The sequence below is a fragment of the Eumetopias jubatus genome, unplaced genomic scaffold (genome assembly GCF_037043125.1).
Source record: "Eumetopias jubatus isolate StellerSeaLion01/CBP00866 unplaced genomic scaffold, mEumJub1_p1.0 scaffold_11, whole genome shotgun sequence".
Taxonomy (NCBI): domain Eukaryota; kingdom Metazoa; phylum Chordata; class Mammalia; order Carnivora; family Otariidae; genus Eumetopias; species Eumetopias jubatus.
The window spans coordinates 19,187,813-19,212,928 of NW_028274817.1; the positions used below are offsets into that span (position 1 = coordinate 19,187,813).

At 35.7% G+C, this 25,116-nt stretch overlaps 1 protein-coding gene across 9 annotated transcripts in view; it reads left to right on the forward strand.

The window, feature by feature from the left end:
* Positions 1–207: 207 nt before the first annotated feature.
* Positions 208–25,116, forward strand: part of ZNF280C (zinc finger protein 280C) — a 78,402-nt gene continuing 53,493 nt past the window's right edge. For 8 of the 9 annotated variants that reach the window (XR_015769424.1, XR_015769426.1, XR_015769428.1 and 5 more), the window contains exons 1-9: positions 208–308; positions 4,547–4,592; positions 4,711–4,757; positions 11,819–11,965; positions 14,220–14,285; positions 14,380–14,516; positions 18,806–18,920; positions 21,822–21,992; positions 22,138–22,247. Coding sequence is in view for 1 of the 9 variants with exons in the window: in XM_028122730.1 (XP_027978531.1) it covers positions 4,727–4,757; positions 11,819–11,965; positions 14,220–14,285; positions 14,380–14,516; positions 18,806–18,920; positions 21,822–21,992; positions 22,138–22,247 (777 nt within the window). In the remaining 8 variants the exon portion in view is untranslated. The remainder of the gene's footprint in view (positions 309–4,546; positions 4,593–4,710; positions 4,758–11,818; positions 11,966–14,219; positions 14,286–14,379; positions 14,517–18,805; positions 18,921–21,821; positions 21,993–22,137; positions 22,248–25,116) is intronic. The other variant, XR_015769427.1, reaches the window with a different exon arrangement.

Sequence of the window (25,116 nt, forward strand, 5' to 3'; positions counted from 1 at the left end):
GTCCACTGCCAGAATGCCTCTGCCTTCGAGAAAGCGTAAGACCACGCACATGTCCGCGCCGCCCTCAACAGTCGGTTAGAAAAGAAACCCGGATGTGCAGGGGCGGGGAGGAGTTGGCGTCTACCCATGAGGCAGTGCGCGTAGTTATATACTTTCGCCTTGGTGTGAGGCGCTCATTCCGCGCTGGGAGTCGCCGCGGCAGCCACCGTTTCTGTGGCTGCCGCCTAGTGTCTTCGCGCTCCTCCCTTTCCTCCTCCTCTTTCTCCTCCTCCTTCGAGTCCCAGTCAGGGCGACCTGCTCTGCTCACGGTAAGTGATCCCCCGCCCCCGCCTGCTTCTCGCTGAAGCCGGCAGCGGTTGTGGCACACGGCCGTGGCCGCATTGCTCTGAGGGTGGCGGCGCCGGCTTGAATCTGAGGGGGGCAGGTTGAGGGTCCGGATGCCGGCGTGTGTTGCTAGGATGGCCCAGGGAGCGGGGGAGGGGACGAACTTGGCGGCGCGGTGGCGGGTGGGCCACCATCTTGCGCCAGCCCCGGCGGGGGAGGGATCTCGGAAAGGTAGCTGCTCGGCGGCAGGGTTTGGTGGCCCGCTAAGGCCGTTGGCCGGGCGGGCCGCCGCCGCCGCCGCCTCACCACCCAGGGCCCGTGCGTCTTGTCAGTCCTCAGCCTGGTTTTGGCTTTTCTTTCTGGAGGCAACTCCCTTTGGTCTTTTGTATATTTGATACCAATGTTTGGTGAGACCCGCCCACCCTCAAGTCTCTTCAGTCTTAAGAGACCACAGAAGGTTCTGAACTTTCTGGCTTCTGGGCCTCTTGGGCCCCTCCTTTTCAGTCCCGGTTCCTCCGTCCAGGTTACTGGTCATTCAGTGCTGATACCCTTGTTCTTGCCAAAGGGACTGTGCTGCTTGTTGTAGAAATCGTGCTCCATTCAGTTATTGTCTAGAAGAGAAGAGCCCTGAGGAGAAACGTGGAGTTAGATACAGAATTTTTTAACAGTGAGCTTTGCACGTTTGGCTTGGATGGAAAAAATTATTTCATTTTGAGGTTTTATCCTTCTCTAGACACAGAGGGAGTTCCTCTTAAGTTATCTCAGTTTTAATGCTTTTTTAAAGGAGAAATCATAGAAGAAAATGTCAAGTGAGCCAGCTTCTGCAAGCACAGGAGATCTTCATCCAGGGGATTGTCTTTGTTTGCAAAGATTTTTTAGATGTGTTTTATTTTTTTTTTATCTGTGAACTTAAATTTTGCCTTTATTGTTTTCAGGTTTGGACTGAATTTTAATGTGTTTTTGTGCCATTAAAAATAAAATTGAAACCAAGAAATAGAGTTTCAAACTACAAAAGTCTCTTAGCATTTGTGAGATGTCCTGATTTGGGGGTTAATGTAAAAACTCAAGTTTAAGCAGAAACTTTACTGAGCTTATGAGGGAATTGGTTTGCTTATAAAATTAAGTTAGGGCTGTGTGCCCTTGGTGCTTTAACATCGGTACAAATTCCACTATAATTGCGTCTTTCATTTGTATAGTCATTGATAATTGGTCCTTTTAAGGTGAGCTGTGGAGTGTTGGTAGAATTGCTTAGAAGGTGAGAAGACAGCCTCAAGGAGAAGACTTTCCCTGAGGCAACTTGGATAGGAAGTGATAGAACCAGTTCTTGAACCTAGGTCTTCTGACTTCTCCAATGCACAGTTCACTGTATCATGCCGCACTTCTAATGGGAATGAGGTGGTCAAGGAGAATAAGCAAGGACACTCACCTAAAAAAATATGGGAGCTATTTTTCAATTCCCCTTTCCTTTATATTTTCATTTTTAAGACTTAATATCTTTTCAACTTTTTAGTATTTAAATGATATCGTTATTATTTCTAAGCATGTTGAAATGTTGAATAGCCCATTCTTCCAATAGCTCATTTTTCCATCAGAAAAAGTTGTCATGTTGAAGGGCTCCAAATTTCAGCTTCCCTGTTTAACCCATTTCCTCACTTAAGTTTTCTAGTCCAATCTGATTTCTTCAGCCCAGTGTTTTACTACCCAGCACCAGCATTTTTAGTAGAAAAGGAGAGTTAAGTGGAAAGAGTATATAATTCAGTATCCTTGCTTCTCTCTCATTTGTTTTCTTTATTAAAGAGGACATTTAGAACCATATCAAAAAAATTGTTGCTGTTGTTATACTAATTGGACAGGAAAAATATTTAGCTGAAACGTGATTTTTGTGAATAGAAAGTAATCCATAGTTTAGTGACTGGATATAGGAAACATTGAAAACATAGTTTGTTGTTTCAAAAGTAACTTTTCAAAGAACAGAGATATTTATGATATATTGAGTAATTAAATATATAACGCTGAATATTTTTTCTGTCCTCCCGCTTCAGGGAGGGACTTGAAAATGTTTGGTTTTCATAAGGTTTTAAATAATGACTCAGGAAGACATGGTTTACTCAGTAATTTGTATCAAAAATGTGTTTTTGATTCATTCTCTGCAAAGCAGTTTTATTTTAAGGAGTGGTTTTATTAACCCTCAATATGTCAAGGAAAATAGTGATCTCTATGTATTATCTGGATAAAATGGACCATTTTATTTTATTTTTTATATTTTAAGTCCTTTTACAAATAATGTACATAAAAATAAAGAAATAGTGAAATCAACTTTATTAGATATTTAATAAGGATTGAAACATGGTGTACTTCTTTGTATATATTTAGAAAAAAATACATTTTGGAAGCTGATAAAGAATCCAGCTGTCTTTTATTAAACAGATATTAAAGACGTGCAAAAATGTAAATCAGTGCCACTCTTCTCATTAAATTTTTTGTTTTAGAAAATGGTTATTTTCATTAAAATATTTATATGAACATGTAATGGCCTTATTACTTTAAATAAATTAATACATATTTAATTTTTTCTCACTTTCAATTTCTAATATGGTAAGTATCAATAGATACAATCCATATAAACAAGCTCATTTGGGTCTTCAGGTTTTAAGAATGCAGAGAGGTCCTGAGACATCCTGAGACCAAAAAGTTCGAGAACTACTGGTCTGGTGTACATTATTGGTGACAATATCTTAGCAGTTCTTTACATCAACTAGGATTTTGTTTTCCTTTAGTGTTCATCAACTTGTAATATGACTTCCAGTAAAGAAGGAAAAGTTGAGTAAAATAATGTAAAGTACGGTACAGTAATTTTTCTTGTGCTTTATTTAATCTTCCTAATAATGCTGCAAGGAAGATACTACTGTTTTTACTTTACAGGTAGTATAACTAAGCTCAGAGAGATTGATTAAACATCCTGTAGGTTTGGCAATCAGAAAGTGGTAGATTCAAAATTCCCAGTTATTCAGCCCTTATGTCAAGTGTTTTCATCATTGTACTCTACTCTTTTATTTGACATTTTCCATAGTGGATAAGTTTTGTCCCTATAAAATGTGAATTAATTAATAATACTTCCTGAGATTACTTTAGTAATTAGTGATCATAGAATATCTTACGAAACTTATATAAAATATTTATTATATAATTTGGCTTTGAAAAGCCAATTATTTTAGTCTTTTCTGCATATGAAGTGCAATAAAAACATTCTTATAGGTAAAATCTTTACCTTGAGTATGATATAAAAATTACTTTGCAGAAAGTAAATTTTATAGCACCCCACCCAAAAAACTAACATAAAAGAAAATGTTTTAAAATATAAGCAATCTTAGCAAAGTATTATGCTAATGAACTTCAGTTGTAGTGTCAACTAGCTACTTTCCACAAATAGATGAAATCTGAATGTCGACAGGGAAAAAAATGAAAACCTAAATAAAATAAGGGGGAAATAGGAAAGTTATTAAATAAATATCTTCTCAAAATATGCCAGGACTTCATGTGTTCAGACTTGCAAAAAAATAAGTCCCACAATATAAAAATTTCTTAAAAAAAAAAAGATGATGAGCCTAAGTTTTCCTTCTAAGTTATATGTGATTTGTTCCCAAAACCTGGTTTGAGAGTTTGAATTGTTTAGGTGTCGATGAAATTGTCTAAGGAATTAAGGTATATCCCAGTGTTCCTTGCATTTGAGTACCGTGGCAATTAATTTCTGTTATAAGAAAACATTTTCATAGACATCTTCCTACTTAAAATGTTTAAAATAGGGGCGCCTGGGTGGCTCAGTTGGTTAAGCGACTGCCTTCGGCTCAGGTCATGATCCTGGAGTCCCTGGATCGAGTCCCGCATCAGGCTCCCTGCTCAGCAGGGAGTCTGCTTCTCCCTCTGACCCTCTTACCTCTCGTGCTCTCTGTCTCTCATTCTCTCTCTCTCAAATAAATAAATAAAATCTTTAAAAAAAAAACTTATTTGTAATTTAACAGTTCATCAGATTTCTTCGAGTAATAAATGCTTAATACGTTTCAGAATTTTATGTACTAAATTTGCATCTATAATTAGGTAAAGTCAGTAGCATACGTATATCAAACATATCAAACTCAAAAGGTAAGCTCTTTGTAGGAGAAAATGATTAAATGTGAATATATTTAACAAATCCACCCTAATAGTAGGTATCTTTATCTTATAGGGCAGAAAACTAAGACTTAACTTGCTGTCTTCTCTGGAGTCATATGGTGAGTTTGCTGGAGATCAAAATTAGACCCAAAGATTTCTAAATCCCAAGTGTCATGTTTCAATATTTGGTGTTAAAGTAACTCATAAAATTGATTGATGTCATGTGTTGGTGCTTAGGTGACTCTGCAACTTGATGGACGACGACAACCCTTTTCAATCAAAAAGTAAGTATTCCTGCTGCAAGTGATACTAGTATGCATGGCTTTTGTACTGATTTACCTTCATGACAGAAGGTAAAAGAAACAGAAGTATGCACATTTTAAAAAAACACTTAAATTTATTAAAGTAATGCATGCTCATAGTAAAAAAGAAAATATACAATAAAAATGTCAGTAAAGTAGAAATGAAGTGTTTCTTCCTGAGCTTCAGAGATAACTACTATTATTGGTTTGGTACACATAATCACAAGCTTTTTTCTTTTTTTTTTAATTTAAATTCAATTAGGCAAGGTATAATACATCATTTTTTTTAAAGATTTTATTTATTTGACAGAGAGAGATAGCGAGAGCAGGAACACAAGCAGGGGGAGTGGGGGAGGGAGAAGCAGGCTTCTTGCCGAGCAGGGAGCCCGATGCAGGACTCGATCCCAGAACCCTGGGATCATGACCTGAGCTGAAGGCAGACGCTTAACGACTGAGCCACCCAGGCGCCCACATCATTGGTTTTTTTATATAATGTTCAATGATTCATCAGTTCAATATAACACCTAGTGCTCATCACATCACGTGTCCTCCATCCTTAATGCCCATCACCCAGTTATCCCATCCCCCCACCCACAAATTTTCTTCTATGCATAGTCAAAAAATTTCTAAATAAGACCATACTATATATGCTATTATGTGCCTTTAAAATTTTTTTACTCAACAATCTATCTTGAATATATTGACAGTGGTAGTACCCCGTTAAAAAGAATGAGGAAGATCTATGTGTCAGACATGGTATCAAGACCATGGTATCAACATAGATATAAATTATTTTTTTATTATCTATATACATGAGTGTCCCTCATTTTTTTTAAATTTGGCATTGCCTGACTGCCTAGTTTCTTAGTTCACTGATTATCATGTTAAGTGCTGATGCTTATCCAGTAGACTACTATGTATAGGAGGAGATACAAAGGAAGAAGAAAATAAGTTCTTCACTCTTCCTTTGGATCTTACTTTGGTGTTAGACGTGTACAGTAAAGAAACACACTTTAAGAGGGGTGTCTGGGTGGCTTGGTGAGTAGAGCATCTGACTCGATCTCAGGATCATGAGCTCAAGCCCCACATTAGGTGTGGAGCTGACTTAAAAAAAAACCACATTAAGAAATAGTGAGCAATTTGAAATTATAAATAGTAAATCTTGAACCGTATGGTATAGAATGCCATTGTAGTAAAAGGTGGAAGAAAAACAAGGTCTACTGGTTTACTGAGGAAGTTGTAACTGAACCAAGAGTTGGGAATTAAGATTTTGTTGAGTATTTGCTTGAGGTTAGGTTAGGAACTTTATATGACATTTTTCTCAGTCTACATTGCCACTTCTATTAGGTAGATATTGTACCCATATTAGAGGTGAGAAAACAAGATCCAAGTAATTTCTCCAGAGTCACGTGATTAGAAATGGTGCAATGGAGATTTGAGCTATTCACTTTGATGTCAAGTCCATGCTCCTTCTACTATACTTGAATAACATGGACAATATAAGGTAAAGAGGAAGAATATTTTAGTTAGAATAAACACTACGAAGGAGGACTCCAGAGGACACAACGAGGATGGTGTTTTCAAGTATTCAGAATACGCAAATGCTAAACTGAGTTACTCTTTTAATTATTTGACTTAGACCATTCTGTGTATGTGTTTTCGAAGTAAAGTTAGAAAAGAAAGTTCATAAAACTGGTTACATTTGGAAGGGTGAGAAGGTTTTTGTTTTGTTTTGTTTTATGGTAAGTAGAGCACTAAACATTAAACAACATTATGCCAAGAAATTATTTTGGCATACCTATATAGATGAGGAAATTAAATTTAAATAATTTTAAAAGAATAGTGCCTATTTGGTTTTTTTTTAAGATTTTATTTATTTGAGAGAGAATGAGAGAGAGAGCATGAGAAGGGGGAGGATGAAAAGGAGAAGCAGACTCCCCACTGAGCAGGGAGCCCGATGTGGGCCTCTGTCCTGGGACTCCAGGATCATGACCTGAGCTGAAGGCAGTCGCTTGAACCAACTGAGCTACCCAGGCACCCGAATGGTGCCTATTTGTTATGGTGTTTCTTTTGTAAGCCATCCCCAAATCATTGTTTTCACACACGAATTTTGAGTCAAAACTAGAAATGACATTTAATCTAGTAAAATTACCTTTAGAAATGATTGCATTAAAAAAACAAAGATATCATTGTCTAAGAAAAACAGATGATTATTGTCTAAGCCAGAATCCTGGAATTATTATCTTGTTTTGTTTTGTTTCCTTTTGTTCTTCCACCCACATCTCACTCCATATATCTAGTACCACTTGTATTCATCCCCATTGCTATTATATTAATTTAGGGGCTCCCTTAATACTTTTTTTAAGATTTTATTTATTTGAGAGAGCGTGCGAGCACGAGTGGGAGAGGGGCAAAGGGAGAGGGAGAAGCAGACTCCACTGAGCAGGGAGCCTGACATGGGGTTTGATCCCAGGACCCTGGGATCATGACCTGAGCTGAAGGCAGTCGCCTAACCAACTGAGCCACTCAAGCACCCCCCTCAATATTTTTTTAAAAGCAGAACAATGCATGCATAGTTCTAAAAAATAATCTGAAAGTTATAAAGTTGCATAACCACAGTTTCTTGAAGGGTAAGAGTGAGAGAGAGTGGTGTGTATGTGTTCTGGGCCTGTTACTCCCTGTTTTTGCAAGGCATTCACTTTCAATATTTTAGCTTTTTTTTCCTAATAATTTCCATATTTCTAAATTAAAAAAAATTTTTAAGATTTTATTAGAGAGAGAGAGAGAGAGAGAGAGCACAAGCCCGGGGGGAGGGGGGAGAGGCAGAGGGAGAAGCAGACTCCCCGCTGAGCAGGGAGGCCCAATGTGGGGCTCGTTCCCAGGACCCTGGGATCATGACCTGAGCCGAAGGCAGATGTTCAACTGACTGAGTCACCCAGGCGCCCCTCCATATTTCTAAATTTTTAAAACACACATACTCCTGTCTCTTAAATCATCATTTTCTTGCCATTATCTAATAATTTTTCTATCAATGGAACATGATGATTTTAGTTTTCTTACACTTACCCCTCCCTCTAAGCATCTCCCACTGCATTTATATCTCAATTTTTGGTTAAATCATCTTAAATGTTTTTATTATAATGGCCATAATAAATATTGTTCACTGATGAGTGTAGTACTATGGTATTAATATGTTATGGATATATTCCCTTTTTCTCTTTTTTGTATATACCCAGATACTTAAATTTTTAATTTTTTAAAATTTGCTAAATTTTATTTTATTTTTTATTGAAGTATAGTTGACTGAATTTGCTAAATTTTATTAAAGTCTATAGCCAAGTCTTCTTACACCCTTCCGTAGCCTCTTAACTCAATTTTCTACATGGTAAAACTTGTCAGGTAATCTAACATTTTAAGTTTTGAATCTGTGTGTGTGTGTGTGTGTGTGTGTGTGTGTGTCTGTCTGTCTGTGTCTGTGTCTGTGTGTGTGTGTGTCTGTGGTCTCCTGGAGACATTCCTCCTGGGAGTCATGTTCTCTTGCTCTACTCTGGCTGGTTGTTATCTAGACCTATCGAACAGCTATTATCCTGGGACTTTCCTTTGTCTTTGTATTGTATTGAATGTCATGTTTTCTGCATTCTGTATCTTCCTCTTTCTTTTTTTTTTTTAAAGATTTTATTTATTTGAGAGAGAGAGAATGAGAGATAGCACGAGAGGGAAGAGGGTCAGAGGGAGAAGCAGACTCCCTGCTGAGCAGGGAGCCCAATGCGGGACTCGATCCAGGGACTCCAGGATCATGACCTGAGCCGAAGGCAGTTGCTTAACCAACTGAGCCACCCAGGCGCCCCTCTTCCTCTTTCTTAAGTCCCATATTTTGGTGGATTCTTCCTAAGAAAGAAAGGGTGAATGGGGGGTAAATTTTGCGTGATGTTGGTGATCTTTATTTTTGATGAAAGAATATGTACCTCTTGCTTGATGAAAACCTTGGCTGGTGGGTATAGAATTCTAATTTGAAAATTATTTTCACTAATACTTTTGAAAGCATTATTCTAACTCTCTCTTGTGCTGATTTTGGGATAGTTTCCCTCTCCAGCATTCTCAAGTCTTATGAGAGATTCCTCTACTGTAGACTTTTTTTCTTGATTTTTGTGCTGGGTCCTGGTAAGCCTTTTCAATCTGGACATTTATGTCCTTTAGAAGTAGAAATTTCTTTTGTATTTTTCCTTTGATTATATCCCCTTTCTTTTTTCTCTGTTATTTTTCTGGAACTTTTATTAGGTGAATTGTACCTTTGAAATTGATTTCTAATAATCTCATCTATTTAGTGTATATCTATTTTTTGTCTTTTAGTTCCACTTATGGGACAGTTATTCAACTTTGGCATTTGTGTTTTTGGGTTTTTCTTTTACTGAATTTTGGCTGTCTTATTTTTAAACTTTTTATTTTCTGAATGTTAGTTTTTATAACATACTTTTTATAACATTTTATAACATTTGTTTCTCTAAAAATCCTAATTACAGTCTAATAACTTTTGCATTCTGTACTGTCTCTGTTTTCTTTAAGAGCTTTTAATCTGTTTTATTGTTTTGGTCTTTCACATTGGAGGTTTAGTCATATTTCTGGTATTCAGTGGTTGTCTATCCATATTTAGGAGGCACTAAAATGCTTCCTCAGAACTCTGAATGGCTTGGTCAGTACTAGTAGGCTGGTGGTATTCACCGTATGTTCTTTGCTTAGTTTCTTCAGGTGAGAAACGTCTAATCTTTCCTGGGATGGAATAAGCCTCAATTAAGTCCCCTATTTTCATTCTTGCACTTCATCCCTGCTTTGCTCTGTGCCTGGTGTTTATGGACCTAGTTCAGTTTTTCTAGTATATCTCCAACCTGTTGCCTCTTATTCTTAGCTTACCTCCTTTTTGTTAATTTAAAAGTTTATGGGTTTTTTTTTCAGATATAGATATAATAGATATATATTATTTAAGAGATATTCTGTTCATAAAACTGAAACTCCTTTTGATTGGATTTGATTATTCTTTTTTAAGTTTTTATTTAAATTCCAGTTAGTTAACATACAATGTAATATTAATTTCAGGTATACAATATAGGGATTCAGCACTTCCATAAAACACCTGGTGCTCATCACAAGTGCACTCCTTAATCCCCATCACCTATTTCAACCATCATTCCCACCACCCCCCCAACCACCCCCGACCCCGCTCTGGTAATGATCGGTTTGTTCTCTGTAGTTAGGAGTCTGTTTCTTGGTTTGCCTCTCTCTTTTTCCCCTATGCTCATTTGTTTTGTTTCTTAAATTCCACATATAAGTGAAATCATATGGTGTTTGTCTTTCTCTGACTTATTTTACTTAGCATAATACTCTCTAGCTCCATCCACACTGTTGCAAATGGCAAGATTTCATTCTTTTTATGGCTGAGTAATATTCCATTGTATACACATACCACCTTTTCTTTATCCATTCATCAGTTGATGGACATTTGGGCTATTTCCATAACTTGGCTGTTGTAGATAATGCTGCTATAAACATAAGGGTGCATGTATCCCTTTGAATTAGTATTTTTGTATCCTTTTGGTAAATACCTAGTAGTGCAATTGCTGGATCGTGGGTAGTTCTATTTTTAACTTTTGAGGAGCTTCCATACTGTTTTCCAGAGTCGCTGCACCAGTTTACATTCCCACAAACAGTGCAGGAAGGTTACCCTTTCTCCACATCCTCACCAACACCTGTTGTTTCTTGTGTTCTTGATTTTAGCCCTCTGACAGGTGTTAGATGGTATCTCACTGTAGTTTTCATTTGTATTTCTTTGAAGATCAGTGATGTTGAGCATGTTTTTACGTGTCTGTTGGCCATCTATATGTCTTTTTTGGAAAAATATCTCTTCATATCTTTTTTTTTTTTTTACAGATTTTATTTATTTATTGGATAGAGCACAAGTAGGCAGAGCGGCAGGCAGAGGGAGAGGGAGAAGCAGACTCCCCATTGAGCAGAGAGCTCGATGTGGAGCTCAATCCCAGGACCCTGGGATCATGACCTGAGCCAAAGGCAAACACTTAACCAACTGAGCCACCCAGGCGCCCTTCTATTCATGTCTTTTGTCCATTTTTTAATTGGATTGTTTTTTGGGTCTTGAGTTGTATCGTTTTTTTATATATTTTGGATACTAACTGTTTATTAGGTATGTCATTTGCAAATATCTTCTCCCATTCCATAGGTTGCCTTTTAGTTTTGTTGATTGTTTCCTTCACTGTGTAGAAGCTTTTAATTTGATGAAGTCCCAGTAGTTTATTTTTGCTTTTGTTTCCCTTGCCTCAGGAGACATATCTAGTAAGAAGTTGCTACAGCTCATGTCAAAAAGATTACTGCCTGTGTTCTCCTCTAGAATTTTAATGGTTTCCTGTCTCACATCTTTCATCCATTTTGAATTTATTTTTGTGTATGGTGTAAGAAAGTGGTCCAGATTCTGGGGCACCTGGGTGGCTCAGTGGGTTAAGCGTCTGCCTTCGGCTCAGGTCATGATCCCAGGGTACTGGGATCGAGCCCTGAATCGGCTCCCTGCTCAGCAGGGAGCCTGCTTCTCCCTCTCCTCCCCTTGTTTGTGCTTTCTCTCTCTCTCTCTGTCAAATAAATAAAATTTTCAAAAAAAAAAAAGTGGTCCAGTTTCATTCTTTTGCGTGTCGCTGTCCAGTTTTCCCAACACCGTTTGTTGAGGAGACTATCTTTTTCCCATTGGATATTCTTTCCTGGGTTTGATTATTCTTTTTTTTATGTTTCAGGTTTTTATTGGATTTGATTATTCTTAAAATTTATTGACAACTACTAGTAACTACTGTCGTCTGTTACTTAGCCAGCTAGCTTAATTTTACTAGTTTACTAGTTTAGATCTTAGAGATTGAGTTGAGTTGTACTGACTGTAAATATCAATTCAATAATTAATTTTAAGATTATTAAAGTATATCTTAAATATCATACTATGCATTGCAAAAAGTTATTTAAAAAATAAGATGCGTTTCTCTCTTGAAAATTAGATAACCCAAAAATGGCAGAACTCTTTATGGAATGTGAAGAAGAAGAGCTGGAACCATGGCAGAAGAAAGTAGAAGAAATTCTGGATGAAGATGATGATGAGCTGATTTTTGTTGGAGAGATATCAAGTTCAAAACCAGCCATTTCAAGTAAGCATTTATTTCAGTGAAGTAAAGTTTTGTAAGTTGCTGTTTCTAATAGAAAAACCTGTGAGCTGTCTTCTATGTCCTTGTTATTCTGTAAGGAGTTGAAGCATACAGATCAGTAAGAATTTGTGAGAATCAGAGGGAGGATGTGATTGGGGACTTGAGTAAGGTCAGAGGTTAAAATATCATTCGAGAGAAAAGGGAAATGTCAACTAAGGTAACTAAAGGTTAAGATTACCTGACAGCATTATAGGCCTTCTGAAATTGGAAATCTTAAGTTTTAGTGGAGCTAAGTAGCCTATTCACCTGTTTGTTAATTTTTCTTTTTCTCCCTTAAGTCCAAGCACACCTAGAATAGGAAGTGTTTGGAGTGCTTTGCTTAAAATATCAGAATACTGAATAAGTTTGTGTTAGTCTCTGGTGAGGGTTCTCACATCCAGACAACTGCCTCATCACAGTGTCATCTTGAATCATGGCTACAAAATGAACAGGCACTGCATGATTATACAGTCTCTAGTATGTGTACCAACATGAGCTATAGTTTCTGGCCACACCCATCTTCCAACAACTCCTGATTATATTCATGAAGGAAGGAGGGTCTGGTCTTTAGCTACTGTGCTTGTACACTGCAGGCGGTTAGCACACTTAATCCTCATGGCTTTCTTGCAGAACACGTTCAGTAATTTTGTAGATTGTTAGATTTCAGTTAGAGTTAGAATTGCCATTGTGATAATATTATAGTGAAGATATTGATGACATTTGTTAAAATGTTCAATAAAAAATGTGTAAAGTGCAGAGGAACAACATACTGAATTTCAGGGGAGAAAGAGGAAATAGATTCTTTTCCATTATGTTTACTTTTTTTAAGCCAGGAGAATTTAGCAAAGAATGTAGCCAGCATACCAGTGTTTTCTTACCTACCATGGCAGTGTGTAATATTGTGGTTAAGAGATGAGTTTTTAATTTTCTGAAAGCCCTGTTTTTGCTTCTCTTGACTCTAAACTTCAAATAGCACTTCTATTCAATTTTATCAGAGATAGAATTTAATTCTCAATATCATTTCCTGTGGCAAATTGAGAGGTGCTAAGTGGAATGTTACTTCAATTATAAAATGAAGTATGTTGGCATGTTTGTTGCTGATAGTGGAACAGAATATTATAAATATTGTTTCCTAGTTGCTGTGATTATTTTTATCCCTGAAATATTATCATATTTCAGATTATTATTCAGATCATCTTATTTAAAAGCATGGCAATTCAGATTGGGTTTATATCAACTGTAGATAAGTGTTAACAGTACTCAACTTGAACAATGTGTATTAGTTTTAAGTGATTCTATCAAAAAGAACGTTGACCCCAGTGAAATTTCTTTTCTAAATGAACTCAAAATTTAAGTTATTTTATTGATGTTTTATGTGTGAGCCATAAAATATTTTTGGCATATGGAGTATGAGCTAAATATTTATATAGAACCATCATTAAGTTGGAGGGATGGTAAAAGGTTGTGTTTGATAGACTACAGTCACCACAAAGTACTATAGGTTTAACTCTTTAATGGCTTGAGTAAATACTTATTTTAAAATTCTGAATGAAAACAATATCAAGTTGTTTGAGCAGATTTTTCTCCTAGGAAACTTCTGTAGTGCCTGTTTTAGAGAACTCAATTTCCATTATCATAAAACAACCCTAGTTTTGTGTGACCCTTTACTTTATAGAATTATTCTATGAGATCTGGTTATTTTCTACCAGGAGGGGAAAAGGAAAATTTTTTGAGGTTTTATGCGATTTTTAAAATGTACGTTTTCCTGATTAGCAATTTTAGGCATATCTCTACTCTTCCAGATTTTCATTTGATTCCTTAATAACCTAGAAGTTATGGGTTCACATGGGTACAGGAGTGAGCATCTTAAACTGATTCATAGGGTCATGTCAGGCTCAAATTGACTTTTGGTATAGTAGTAGATTTGAGATACTCTGGTAAACTCTAAATTTAGTCTGCAGTCTTCACTAGTGTCCCTCTCAGAACTCAAGAGGAGTGGTACAGATAATGTGACCAGCTTACCCATAATGAAACTTCCAGGCTTTTGGGGGGTATGAATGTGGCATGGGAATTGGGGAAGGGTTTGATCTGGGGTCACCACTAAAAGAAAGAAATATACTTAAATTATTAGTTGTATGTGGATATATTTTTGGGACGTTTTTTATTATCTAAATATAAATTCAAATAATGAGTTTTAAAATAAACGTAATATTTGTAGATATTTTGAACAGAGGTAACCCCAGCTCATCTTCAAAGGGAATAAAGAATGAGACACTCACTCAAGGTATAGTATTATACCATTTTAATTATAAAGTGAAGTATTTTAACAAAATTGGTTGTATAGAAAAATATTCAATATGTTTAATTTTGAAATGCAGGTGTTACTGATCCATTCAAGCCTACAAGTCAACACTACAAAGATCCAACATCAAATCCAGTGGCTGCCTTGCCTAGATTTCATCCTGAATCGAAATCTTCACAGAATTCTGTTATTGTTCAGAACGTGTCTAAGCCTGTAAGTGTTTCTGAAACTATAATTAGCTCAGGGATGCAATGGATATTATAGTACCCGGTTAGAATTGTGGACTCTCATAGCTAGTCACCATTCCACTAAAAGCATAATCACAATCAGAAAATGTCACTATCTTTGACAGCTCAACCAATACCCAAAGTAGTAACTGTAGGAACTAACCAACTTGTCAATAAATCAGGTAATATGCTTAAATTAAATAGGTATAATATTGAAATCTAGGCTAAAACTGAGTAAAAAAAAAAAAAGATCAGTAATGAATGTTGCATAATGGCAAAACTCTTAAGAGAGTAAACAGAACCAGGTATTCTTATTTGGGAAGATTGTTCTGAGGTCATTGTTGCTGTTTACTCTGAAAACATACTTTCATGGCTTAGCTTTTAAAACTTTTAACAGAAGTAATAGTTAATGGTAATATTTAACATTTGTTATTCTGTTACTATGGGTAAGTCTTTATTCTAAATGTTGTATGTAAATTAATATCATTTAATTCTTATGATTTCCCTCTGAGGTAGGCATGATTATTAGCCCCATTTTATAGTTGAGGAAACTGAGACTCAGGCTAAATGATTCACTCAAGGCCATATAACTCATAAATAAAAGATGGATCTGGGATTTCAATCCAGGTTAGCCCAGAGGTTTTATTTTATTTTTTTAAGGTATTATTTATTTAGGGGCGCCTGGGTTGCTCAGTCGTTAGGCGTCTGCCTTCGGCTCAGGTCATGATCCCAGGATCCTGGGATCGAGCCCCGCTTTGGGCTCCCTGCTCTGCGGGAAGCCTGCTTCTCCTTCTCCTACTTTTCCTGCTTGTGTTCCCTCTCTCACTGTGTCTCTCTCTGTCAAATAAATAAATAAAGTCTTTAAAAAGAATTTTAAAAAAGATTTATTTTTTAGAGAGAGAGCATAATCAGGGGGAGGGGCAGAGGGAGAGAGAGAAGCAGATGATGCAGGGCTTGATCCCAGCACCCTGAAATCATGACCTGAGCCAAAGTCAGATGCTTAACCAACTAGGCCACCCAGGTGCCCCAGCCCAGAGGTTTTGAAATATGCATACACATATCCATTCATACATTTAAGCATTGCTATACATAGAAATACTGCCTTAGAGCAATATCATAGCGCACAGACCATTGGGGTTCCCTGAGACCCTTTCGGGGGTTCGTGAAGTTAAAACTGTTGTGATAATTACACTGAGACATTTCTTCTTTTCACTCTCAACATTTGCACTGATGATGCAAAAGCAATGGAGGGTAAAACGGCTGTGCTTTAATATGAATGAGGGCAGTGGCACCAAACAGCATGGGTAGTTTTTGTATTAGTGACCATCAAACACGCACGGTAGAAAAATTTCACTTTGACTTGAGAATAACCTTGAAGAAGTGATAAATTTTTACTAATTTTATTAACTCTCAATCCTTGACTTGTATCTGCGTTCTGAAACAATAATAATTTGAGTGTTGGAGTAGTAGTCCAAGAAATCTAGGTTAAAAATGAAAGACTTGAGTGTTGATTCTGTCTGTTCCTAGCTAAAGCATTGTTTACAACCTCAGTGGGCCTCACTTTCTTCATTTTTAAAATGAGAATCTTTACCCAAACCAATGGCTCTCAAACTTGGATCCTCTAAGCAACCACAGGCTGTTCTTAATAAACACTTAATAGGTGTACCTGATAATGGCAGGCTGCCAGAAATGCTAAAATTATTTTATTTTAGCTGGAATCAAACTAATTCAGTGGTTATGCTATCATAAGCTGTTTGGCATTTAAGAAAAGCAAAAACAAAAAGGGAACATGATTATTTACATGGAGATAGATGAAAATTATTCCTACCTTGGACCTAGAGAAGGAGAACAATGGAGGGGGTGGTATCTTTCATATTAAAAAAAAACTTAGAAACTAGAACTCATTCAAAACTCAGAACTTTTTGTTTTTGTGGGCTTGGTTGTTTAATCAAAGCTCCTCAATCAGTTTCCCAATCCTAGGGAGCTTTAAAAAAAAGTTTTTTGTCGTTTGATCTGGGGTGAGGCCTGGGCATGATAGTTTTTGTTTTTTTTTTTTAACTCTCCAAGTGATTCTAATGTGAGCCAGGGTGGAGAATGACAGATCTATATTTTCAAATTAATTGAGAATCCTATGTGAGGGAATTTTCTCTGATAATTTTAAGTTTTTTCTTCTCTTTACCACAACTCTTCATGGCAGTCTAGAAGATAATTGTTATTGTCCCTTTTAATGTCAGTGTGATATAGCTTAAGGGCACAGGTTGTTTTTTTTTAAATAGGCTCCACACCCACGGGTCTTAAACTCAGGACCCTGAGATCAAGATTTGAGCTGAGATCAAGAGTAGGATGGATGCCTGGGGTGCCTGGGTGACTCAGTCAGTTAGGCTTCCAGCTCCTGGTCTCAGCTCAGGTCGTGATCTCCATGCTGTGTGGAGCCTACTTAGAAAAAAAAAAAAATTAGGACGCTTAACCGACTGAGCCACCCAGGCGTCCCAAGGGCACAGGCTTTATAATCAGGCCAACCTTGGTTCCAATTCCAGCTTCATCATCAAGAACAAGCTGGATTGTATTGGGAACCTTACTTAACTATACTGAACTTTAGCTTACCTATTTATAAGGTGGGAGATAATATTAGGTCTTTATTAGTACTGTTGTCACAACTACCTGATATAATACATGGACTGTAAAAGAGTCAAGTACGTTTTAAATAGACAATTGGCAGCTATTATTTCAGTTGGAAAGGTGAAAACTTGAATCTCAAGTGCCTGGCCCATAAATAAATGGAGGTCTTTTAAATTCCAGTCTATTGCCTGTTGTACCTCACTGTTGTATTTGGTATCTTTCTGAACTATTTTATGAGATATAAAAAATTCCCAATTAGAGAATTATTTTAATAAGTTATTTGTTGACTAATATGTCTGCTCTCTGAAACAATGGTACTTAATTGGCCAGAGTTATCACCTAGGAAAAGGTTTAAAGTATTAACTTTAGGGGCGCCTGGGTGCCTCAGTTGGTGAAGTGACTGCCTTCAGCTCAGGTCATGATCCTGGAGTCCCAGGATTGAGCCCCTCATCAGGCTCCCTGCTCAGCAGGGAGTCTGCTTCTCCCTCTGACCCTCCCCCCTCTCATGCTCTCTCTCTCTCATTCTCTCTCTCTCAAATAAATAAATAAAATCTTTAGAAAAAAATGAAGTATTAACTTTATTTGGAGGAACTTCTGTGAAAGAACTGTTTGGAGAATTGCTAGTGAATATTTTCCATTTGTAAGTGCAAATATTTGGAGAAAATATTTACCTTGCAGAAGATTATGCTTGGTTACAGTTAAGTCATAAAGCCATCATTGAGTCATACAGTCATTTTATATAATACATATTAAGGCTCAAATGCAGAAATCTGCCTGTTATGCTCAAATTCTAGGAATGGAATGGTTTGGTTCAGTTCAATATCTGTCTCTATAACTTCTTACTAAGCCCATGTAAACAGAAAACAATAACAAAGTAAAATTCTTGAAACCTGATTTTTTTTCTCAGCTTGTAAGCACAAAACATGCAAGCAAGATCCCTATATTCCTGTTTTATAAACGTACTGTGTATGGGGGCAGTAGTTAGAAAAGAAACAAGACAATACATACTGTACTTTGACTTTGTTTTTTTGCAGATGGGTAGTGTGGTATATAGAATATATCAGGATTATATTTTGTACGCAGATATGTGCTCCTCTTTTTTCACTGAACTTTATATTGGAAACATTTTTCTTTGTTTTTGGTTATTTTTCAAAAGCATGATGTTGCATTATAGTCTATCATTTATTTTATTTAACCATTCCTCCATTGTTGGATATACAGGTTTTTATTTTTTGCTGTTATAAATAATTCTCCATTAAATATTTTCATTTCCTTAGCATAAATTAATGTAAGTGGAATATTTGGGTCAAAGGATATGAACTTTTTAAAGCCCTTGATAGATATTGCCAAAATTTTCTTGTAGAAAAGTTGTACCAAAACATGTCTACTTTGCCAATAATATTGTCATTATTTCTTAACTTTAACTTTTAATTTCAAACTAATTTTAGATTTATAGAAAAACTGCAGAAGTAATCCAGAGAGTTCCCATATAACCCTTACCCACTAAATGCTAACTTTGACAGAATAATAATTACCTTAGTGTCTTATAGCTTATTAGTAATTAAATTATTAAGGTGTTATCTTTATAGTATTGTCATACAATTAAATTTACTTTTATAAAAGTTTATGAAACAAAATAATTATAACTTTTTACAGGATTTTACAAAGAATTCATCACAAGTTGAATCGGATGATTCTTCAGAGTTACTATTTGACTTGACCCAGGATACAATTCCACTGTCCCAAGAGGGATCAACAATTTATATAGAAGGTTTGGCTTAGCACTTTTTTGGGGTATAATAAAAAGAAACTTGATGAATATAGATGTGGAATGAATTTTTATTTTGAAACCCATACCTTCGTGTTAAGTTTTTCATATACCGTAAAATAGAAGCTAATAATCCCTGAATGCCTTTCTTGTGTGATTTCTTTTTTATAAATTTGTATTTAATAATAGAATATTGTATCTCTTTCTATTAAGTTAGCTAACATGTATTTTTTGAGCTCATTCTCACTTAGAGCCAGCCATGGGCTGAAAAATCTTAATATAAATTCTCTGAGTCTAGGAAGTCTCCTAATGACCTAATACTATCATTTTTTAAAAAAAAGTATTAATCATTTGGAAGGCCATTAGTATGAGAAAAAGTACATGGTTATAGTTGAGTTTTTTAATAGACTTGTGTCTTTCTTTCCAAATAAATGATGTTGATATGATAGTTAAATATGATTATAGAGTATCATTATAAAAAGGAAGTATTACAAAAATAGTCATTTGTGCATAGTAAGTACTTAGTAAATATCCATTGAAGGAATAATGTAAATTTTTAATTGAAGAATTAGTTCTTTGTGTACAATAACAAAGTTCTTCATTAACTTGAAATAAATTAGTATGCCATGAAAGAATTTTATTTAGTTGAAAAATTCCCCATAATCAAAGCAATTGCTGTTTGTATATTAGTAAGTTTGTTATATTTCAATAATTGGACAGAGGTACATAAGAATTTTTTAATGTTTAAATTGTTTACTAGCAAATTCATATACATTTACCAAACCAAAATAGAAAAAAAATTATAGTAATATGTTTGCCAAAAATATTTTTCCCATTTTGATAACACATGGCTTGTTATTTACCTATCTAGGTGTCACTTATCTAGTTAGTAAAGTAGGCAAGAACCAAAATAAACGAGAAAGTAAAATAGTTGTCTGAAATCTGATTTTATAATGCACATGGTCTTTATTCATAAAAACATCTGAATTCTTGAAGATTCTAGGGGGTAAAACAGTGATGCCTACTCTTTCTGTAAGTTGTTGTATTGCAGGGAGTGGAACTTTGCCTTGATGGGAAATAGGGTTATAGTCAGTTAGGAAGGTGTAGATTTGAGCCTGTATCCTAAAGATTTTTGTGACCTTTATCAAGTCACCTCTTTACACTTCAATTTTCTCATTTTATTGAAATATATACTTTTATCTTTCTCAGATAATACATTCATTTTCCAGACCTGAAGTCACCATTTGGAGATAGAATTTTAATTCTTGCTCTCCTTATCTCAGGCCTTTTTTGAGGTTCAAATGAGATAAGTGAGAAATGAAAAATGCCCTAAGCCTTTAAAGAACTTGACAGTAAACAGTTCTTAGAATGATAATTATGAATGATAATATGTATTATGTGTTCAGAAGCATGATTAATGGACTCCTGTCAAGGATGATCATAGAAGGTTCTTGGAGAAGGTTGGATTTGAACTTGATTTTGAAGAATGAGAATAGGATTTTTATTGGCATTGTTGAAGAGAGTGAATGGCACAAGCCAAAAGCAATAGAAATAAACAAGTTAAACGGTTAGAATTTAAAACTATTGAGCTCAGAGTGATTTTATTTAACTTGGAGATTTACTCATGCTTAAAAAAATTATATACAAAACAGTCTATTTTTACTATACAGCCTGCTAGAGAACTAATTGCCAAAATACCAGCACTCATTGGTTGTTCAAGTAACCTAAGCATCTGAGGAAAATGTTAGTGATTACACAGAAATCAGTCCCAAGTGCCTGCAGTATAGCTGTCAGTAACCATGTGCTTGAAGATGGAAAAAAAATCGTTTCTGTTATCTCAAAGAATGAAAGACAGATTTGACAGGGAGCCCACTAATGCAGTGCTCTCCTTTTCCTTGTATTTCTCTATTCTACTGCTTCGCCTATTAGTGTACAGTTGGGAGCATTAAAATATGATGTGCAGTTTTAGAATCTTTATCACAAAGTACAGTTGTGTGTTATTTTCAAAAGGACTTTTGCTGTGTTTGATTATATCCTAAATAGCCCCACTGTTCTTGCAGATGCCCTGAATTACACAATCCCTTAGCCTTTAAGGTGATGGTTTTCAAGCTCAGAACTATCTTTAGTGATGAAATCTCCTCAAACAAAATTTTATGTAAAAATCTAATTTTTTAAAAAGGGTAAAAGGAGAGTTTTTCTATCTGACATGCTTACTGTATTCCCTAAAGCAAAATCGTTAGCCTCAGGGGAGTGTCATTTGAAGACCATTATACTAACTTCTTAAGACTTTCCATATGAATGAACAAGGTATTATTCAAGATTAGTTGTACTTTGTTCATAGGGAGTAAACAGATAATTTAAATCCATCAGATTGTTAATAAGTGGAAAAAGAACCAACTAGAGTTTTCCATTAGACATCTTAAGTTTTTTTTAAGTATCTAAAGGGTTTCTCTAAATTTTTAGAATAAAGGTAGTTTTTGTTTCCAAGCCCAAATGTATTTAAGCATCTAAAGATAAATTCATTTTTGGGAACTGAGCTTAGAACATTCTCTGTGCTTTAATTTTTTTGCTTCGGATTCTTTTGGTCTGACCTCTTTTATACCTATTTACATATTTATTTGAAAGTATTTTTAGAATTTTGTATAAAAAGTTTATTTCATGAATTGTTCAAATATGTGTAGTTCATAATAGCTGTACAATTTCTTTTGACCTATTGATCATATAAATTTTTTCTTTTTTTGATCATTCTTTGTTATTTGTATGATATAATTCAATTATGTTATCTTTAATTTAGCTTCAAAGTGTTTTTACTTAAATTCAAATATAAAGCCATTTTAGTAGCATTTGTAAGCAGTGTTCTATACATATTTACAAATATTTTTCCCACTATTTATATCATTGTAGGTATAGATCAAACTCTGCCTATATTAAAACGTTCTTCTGCTTCTAAAGTAAACAGTGTTACTCCAAAAAAGCCAAAGACCAGCGAAAGTGTTTCTGAAATAAGTCCTTGTGCTTCATTGTCTCTAACTAACTCTCCTCCAGTGACATCTTCCCATGTTATGATATCAAAAGGTAAATATGAATCTAGCATATAAAATAGAAATTATATTATTTATACATAAATTTTAGAAATTGTGATGAATTTTTAAACTTTTTTTACTGGTTGTTTAATGTTTAAAAAAGAATTTGAGTCATAAAAGTTCTTAATCTATTTTAGGTACAAATACCTCATCAGCTCACTATAAAACTGGAACACCTTTTCTAAGATCTTGTCCAAAGTGCAATGTAAAGTTTAATCTTCTGGATCCTTTGAAATATCACATGAAGGTAAAACTTTTTCCAAAATTTGATTTTTAAAAATACTGACAAATCCCTGAAAGCATTAAGGATTGATATATAGTAAATGCTAGTTTGTCCAGGTATTTAGATAAGAAATCTTCTCATTGGTATTTCTATATAACTTAAGTAAAAATTGATATTTGTGATGATTATCTTTTAAGATTTTATTTATTTAAGGAGGGCATGTATTGAATGGAGCACTGGGTATTATATGCAAATAATCATGGAACACTACATCAAAAACTAATGATGTATGGTGACTAACATAACATAATAAAATAAAATTTAAAAAAGATTTTATTTATTTGACAGAGAGAGACACAGCGAGAGAGGGAACACAAGCAGGGGTGAGTGGGAGAGGGAGAAGCAGGCTTCCAGTAGCACAGGGGGCCCGATGCGGGGTTTGATCCCAAGACCCTGGGATCATGACCTGAGCCGAAGGCAGCCGCTTAACTGACTGAGCCACCCAGGCACCCCATGATGATTATCTTTATACAAGATTTTAAAATCTTTCCCAGTCATGAAATCTTAAAAATTAAGCTTATATGTACTATCGTATATGCATATTGTATTTTGGGGGGGATATTAGAGGATACGAAGTAATCCTTGGTAATTTTATTAGATGTGATAATGGCTTTATCAACCATAAAATTATTGGTAAAAATATCTGTTTTCTGGAGCTGGATGCTGAAGTAAGGTGAAAATGACAATTTGTGGGAGTTGCTTAAAACTAATGATGCTAGATCAAAGCTTTAGTTGTTGCTTTGTCTAAGAGATGTGACTGTCATTGATCTCTCTGAGGCTTGAGAGAATACATTAAACACAGTATGTAGTATTTTAAGAAATGGAAGAAATAGACCTACCTCCGACCTCTTTAAAGTATTATATCTAGAAGACTTTGCAGAAAGTCCGATGTTTCTCTTAGTGACAGCCCTGAGTGTTTGTGGGTATTGGAGCTTTCCCAGGTTGAGTCATTTATTTCTCGGATCTTAACATTTCTTTCTCTTCATTTCTGACATTTTGCCACTTGTAGAGCAGATGTCTGTGGCAAATCTTATTTGGAAAATACTTTGCCGCAACCAGCAAAAATGGTTCAGGGGTAGGGGAATCCTCTCCCTCTCTGGGGTGGCCTCTAATCGCATTGCTTTATTCGATCCCAAACGGTTCCCAGCTAAGTGAGTCCCATGTACCACAGCCACCGAGTCGTGCAGGGGCTGCAGCCTTTGTCAGGTTGGGTCCCCAGGTAGATGGCTCTCACACATGACACTTGAATCTCTACGCATATTGTAGGGCACCTGGGTGGGTTAGTCAGTTAAGTGTCTGACTCTTGATCTCTGCTCAGGTCTTGATCTCACAGTGGTGCGTTCGAGCCCTGCATTGGGCTCCATGCTGGGCGTGGAGCCTAGCCTACTTAAAAAAAATCTCTATGCATGTTGTATTTTAACTTTTAATGACAATAATGTATTAATCAGAATATTTTATTGACTAGGTCATGCCATTCTTCAAAGCTCTTGTAAAGCAGGCCTTTTGTTTGGTGCTTAATCTTTCCTGTAACTTAAAAACTCCTTTTTTTAACATGATTTTTTTGTCTGGTGACATATGAATGTCACATTACTCAAAATCTCAGTCTTGCATTTTAATGGTCAGAACTCAGACATAAACTCATAATGGTGGAGCATTTCTCAAGAAATCATAGTGTTAGCTCAATCCAGAATATAGTTTGTATAGTTGTTATAAATTCTACCTTTATGTTGGTGTAGGAAACTCTTAAAATTAAGTTTTAGGCAATTTTCGAAGTACTAATGAAGTATGAGGTCTAGGTATTATTCCACTTAAGATATTTTAGTAGATATTACAGTGTTCTGTGTGTCTGTGGAAAGAGAATCTGTATTCTTCTTGCATGCCCAATATAAATGGCAGGAAGGGAGAAAGGAGGCAAGAAAAAACGCAATGCAAATTATATTCAGGAAAGAGGGGGTGAGAAGACTGCAAAGCAAAGAAGCAACTTAGAAAAAGTTATTGCTTGCTATTTCAAAGATCGCCAGTTTTTTCATTGAAATTCAGCATTTTACAAAAAATGTAGAAAGAAAAGTGTAAAATTCCAAACACAATTTCTTTATTCATTGGGCAAAACTGTATTTGATTTATCACTATTTCTACCTCCCTGAGTGTAATTCCTGTGAACTGGACTTTGGGTTTTGGTTTTATATAAAAATTAACTTCTGCCAGTGTTTTCAGTCTTCCTATCTATGTAATATTGTATAGAGATACTTGATGTTTTATGTTTTGCATCATAGATGGAAAGAGAAAAGAAAAGGCTGAGTAGTTATCTTTAGTTTATTTAATTTGGGGGAAGGGTAATAAAGTCACGTGAATCAAAAAGTATAAGAAGGTAGGTGTTCATCATCCTTTACCATCAAGGAAATGCAAATTAAAACTACAATAAGATACCACCTCACACCTGTCAGAATGGCTAAAATCAACAACACAACAGGTGTTGGCAAGGATGTGTGGAAAAGGAACCCTCATGCACTGTTGGTGGGAATGTGAACTGATGCAGAAAACAGTATGGAGATTCCTCAAAATGTTAAAAATAGAACTACCCTACCACCCAGCAATCGCACTACTGGGTATTTACCCAGAGAATACAGAAACACTAATTCAGAGAGATACCTGCACCCCTATATTCATAGCAGCATTATTTACAATAGCCAGGATATGGAAGCAGCCCAGGTGTCCATCAATTGATGAATGAATAAAGATGTGGAATATATACACAATGGAATATGATTCAGCCATAAAAATTGAAATCTTGCCATTTACAATGACATGGATGGAGCTAGAGAGTATAATGCCA